The sequence below is a fragment of the Lotus japonicus genome, chromosome 1, assembly GCF_012489685.1.
Source record: "Lotus japonicus ecotype B-129 chromosome 1, LjGifu_v1.2".
Lineage (NCBI taxonomy): Eukaryota > Viridiplantae > Streptophyta > Magnoliopsida > Fabales > Fabaceae > Lotus > Lotus japonicus.
The window spans coordinates 4,148,750-4,152,838 of NC_080041.1; the positions used below are offsets into that span (position 1 = coordinate 4,148,750).

The 4,089-nt window shown below is 36.7% G+C and overlaps 1 protein-coding gene across 2 annotated transcripts; it reads left to right on the forward strand.

Moving 5' to 3' along the window:
* Positions 1-2,092, forward strand: LOC130733134 (disease resistance protein RPV1-like). 2 transcript variants are annotated; one of them, XM_057585220.1, is made up of 3 exons: positions 1-564; positions 958-1,465; positions 1,684-2,092. In XM_057585220.1, exons 1-2 carry the CDS (start codon positions 41-43, stop codon positions 1,463-1,465), a joined length of 1,032 nt encoding a protein of 343 aa, XP_057441203.1. In that variant the 5' UTR covers positions 1-40; the 3' UTR covers positions 1,684-2,092. The 2 variants fall into 2 exon arrangements, with proteins under 2 accessions (XP_057441203.1, XP_057441201.1); XM_057585218.1 differs by having other exon boundaries at positions 4-564; positions 958-1,461.
* Positions 2,093-4,089: the final 1,997 nt, after the last annotated feature.

Genomic DNA, 4,089 nt, shown 5'->3' on the forward strand with positions numbered 1-4,089 from the left:
AGGTTGATTGACTATAGTCTTATTTAAATATAGCACCCCTATGAATCTTGATCTGCTGCATATCTTCATCATGTCGAGTGATACCCTTGACAAAATCTACGATGTTTTTCTCAGCTTTAACGATGACGCCAAGCGCAGCTTCACGGGTAATCTCTATAATGCTTTGCGCCATAAGAAAATCAAGACCTACTTCCTAGATAAAAACGATGATAGTGATGAGGACTACGACCAGCTTTCACCCTCTGATCTCAAAGCAATTCAAGGATCTAAGATTTCAATTGTTGTTCTGTCTCAATACTATGCATCCTCATCAAGGTGTACCGATGAACTTGGGATCATCCTTGAATGTATGAGGATGAAGAACCAACTAGTTTGGCCAATCTTGTACAAAGCAGATATCTCGAATGTAAGGCCTGAAGAAGACGGGGCCGATCAAGTCAGGACTTACTTTAACATGAAACCAAAATTCAGTTCTGATTCTGATGAGAGGGTGCAGCGACGGAAGCAGGCTTTGTGGGAAGTCAGCAACTTGAACAGAAGGCTTTACCGCGGAACTGATGATGAGTAAGAGCAAATTTCAATTACTTCGACCAAAATGTATTACTATTTATTTTGCTTTCAACATGGTTCAATATTTAACTATGAGTACATTTCATGTTGCATGGTGATTATTTACCTGGTTCCTTAACCATACATGAAGTAGAAGGTTTGAATGAAACAGTACAATATTTTATGGTTAACTGTTTATCATTTAGTACGGTCACCCACGATCATAGAATTAGTCACCACCCTTTTTGTATTTTGTGTCGTAATTTGTTCTAGTGCATATAGTTAGATTAGTAGGCCACTAGATATTTAGGAATTTGAATAGTTTGCATTGTACAGTAGGAGATCAGTCAAGCTTATCGAAGAAATGCTTTTGATTAAGATCAATGATGAGGGCTTCTTGTTTTATAGGTGTGAATATGATTTCATCCAAAACATTGTGGAATCAGTCGTCAAATCACTGCCCCACTATGATATTTTTATCAGTTTCACCGGGGAAGATACCCGTCACTCTTTTACAGGAGTTCTTTATCATGCTTTGCACCGAGAGGGATTTAAAATATTCATGGATGATGAGGAATTGGAGGGTGGGAATCAAATTTCAAAAACTCTTCTCGAGTCAATTGAAAAATCAAGGCTTTCGATTGTTGTTTTCTCTGAAAACTATGCATATTCTTCATGGTGTCTCGATGAACTTGACAAAATCATTGAATGCATGAAAACTAACAATCAATTAGTTCTGCCGATATTTTACAAAGTAGAGCCGTTAGATGTAAGCAATCAAACAAATAGCTATGGGCATGCCATGATTGCGCATGAAAATAGGTTTGGAAAGGAATCTGAGAAAGTGCAAAAATGGAGGTCAACTTTGTCCGAAATTGGCTTCTTGGAAGGAGAGCATGTCAAAGAAAATGAGTAAGTATGATATACTACTTTCAATTACGTATATTAATATTTATTTTGTTAAAGTTCTGTAATTCTAGTTTTAGGGCACAGTCTTATGATGACAATCTATGTTTACGAAGATTGATTAGTCATGCTTGATTTTATTGTTTTATGAAATAAACTTTTTATGTGATTAATTGCAAGGAAGTGAAAACCGTGGATGAATGAATAAGCCTTTTTGTATTTCTGCAGGTATGAATTTGAATTCATCAAAAAAATTGTACAAAAGGCCATTGACATTGAACAAAACATGTGATACCAGGCACCCATCTCGAATGTCAACTAGAAGGAAGACTTGACTCCATCTTTCAATAAAAGTGTCTTCCAAGCCTTAAATGATGAAGCCTACAAGTGATGGTATTATTACAAGCGATTACCTGCTTCGAAATTCTTAGCAATTGTAATGATTTGATCTTTTATGCGACGGTTCTTAATCGGCCTTCATCACAAGAGAGTATAGAAAACTGTCGCAAAAGCTCCTTATAACTTGATTGTTGATGAATTTAAATTGATAGTGCATCTTTTCTTACTTTGGCCACGAAAATCTTCAAGAAGCAATTCCATCTAAGATGTCCAAAGGGAAAAATTGTTCGTTCTTTAATTTGCACAATTCAACTAGAGATTTACACTTTTATCCCAAGCTCCAATAGTAATACAATGAAATTGCACAAATAAGCGAGCTATGAATCATTTACCCATCTATCATTTTTCACTTCATTTACAATTCACTTTCTATCTATCATCATATTACAATTATATCACCAATTACATGGTTTATTCTTTCCCCTTTCTTCTCATCTCTCTTCTCTCCACTCCATTAACGCGCTTAAAAATGAGTGAAAAAAAAAATTCTAAAATAAAATGTACATGTAGTCCTGTACCGAAAAAAAAAATGTACATGGAGTCAAAAACTTATTTATACTATATGACACATCAAAAAAGCAGTTTTTAATTCAATCAAAATTAAACTTAAAATAAAGGCTTAAAGGGTCAAATGGCCCCTGAAATTACAAAGGGAATCAGTTCTAGACCTAAAATTTTTTTACATCAAATTGGGTCCCTAAGAAAAAAAATTTAATTCAATTAAGAACAAATGGTGTCAGACGGTAATGTGGCTTCAATTTTAGGCTACTCAGCTTTTCCACGTGACCTTTAATTTTTTTTTTTAAATAATTAATTCAAAAACTTAAATTTTTTATTCCAAGTCATAACTTAAAAATATAACTTTAATATAATCTCTAAAAAAACCTAATCTAATCAATAATAATCCCAAATCCAAACCAGAAATTCACCTTGTTCTTTAGCCAGCCCCTTCTTTCTCTTCCACTTCTTCTCCTACCAGTAGAACCCAACCACACCACCACCAGAACCCACACTCAACAACAACAACACCTCCCATAAACTCAACCTTCTTCTTCCCTACCAACAACTCAAACCACCACAATTACAACCCTTCACCATGCCCCCAGCCACCACAGCAACCCAAATAGCCACCTCTCCACCATCAGAACCACTTCACTTCCACCCCCAATCAAACCTTCCATAATCAGAAAATGAAGATGAAAGAAAACACAATCATGGACTTGCAAACCCAAACCAAAACAGAATTAGACTAATCCCTTCCTCTCCCCACTTATTCCTCTTTCTTTCCCCCAATCCCTCCTCCTCCCCCACCCCGCCGCCGCCACTAAATCTTCTTCACCACCACTTCACTTTCTTTTCCTCTCGTTTCAAGAGAACCTTACATCCTCCACCTCTTCCTTTCTTCTCTTTTAAGCCCAGATCAACAGCGCTTTGCATGTGGGCGGGATCGGCGGCGACGAAGTGTGGTGGTTGTTACAGTGGGTGCAGACGCGGTGGCAAACTTATGACATGACGACGGCGTTGGTAGGGGAGAACCGGAGAAAGAAAGCGACGAATGGAAAGGAGAAGAATGATGAAGCTCGTCGATCCCGGTGGAAGCACGACATCATCTCCTCCGATGAAGCTCGCCGGAACCAGGGCGGTGGGTGCGGTAGCTTCCATCGATGGAGCAAGGGTTATGGGAGAGGTTGTGGAAAAATGGGAGCGCAGTTTTGATGTGGTGGTGGTGGGAGGAGAATTTGAAAAAATTGAAAAAGGAATTAATCCATGAGTTGAAATTAAAAAATAATTTTTAATAATTTTTTTAATTAAAAAAATAAAAAAACCACATGGAAATGCTGACTAGGACAAAATTGAAGGCTGACAACATTTGTCCTTAATTGTATTAAAAAAAATTCTTAGGGACCCCATTTAATGTAAAATAAAATTAGGTCCTGGAATTGATTCCCTTTGTAATCTCAGAGGTCATTTTACCCTTTAAGCCTAAAATAAATTACTCGAGTTTTTGATCAGTTGTAAGTTTGCAACCAACTTTGAAAATCATCTGCAATGGTGAATTGAAGACATGAAATAAAGCTTGGAAAATTTTGAAAAAAATAACACTTCCAAAAGAATTGGAAATAAGCAACAGAAAAAAAGACTTTCACCAACACATCTCATCTCTTCCTTTTTACCATTGTTGGACCTTTTTCCAAAAGCATTTCTGCTTGTAATGATTATGATCAGAAATCAGAC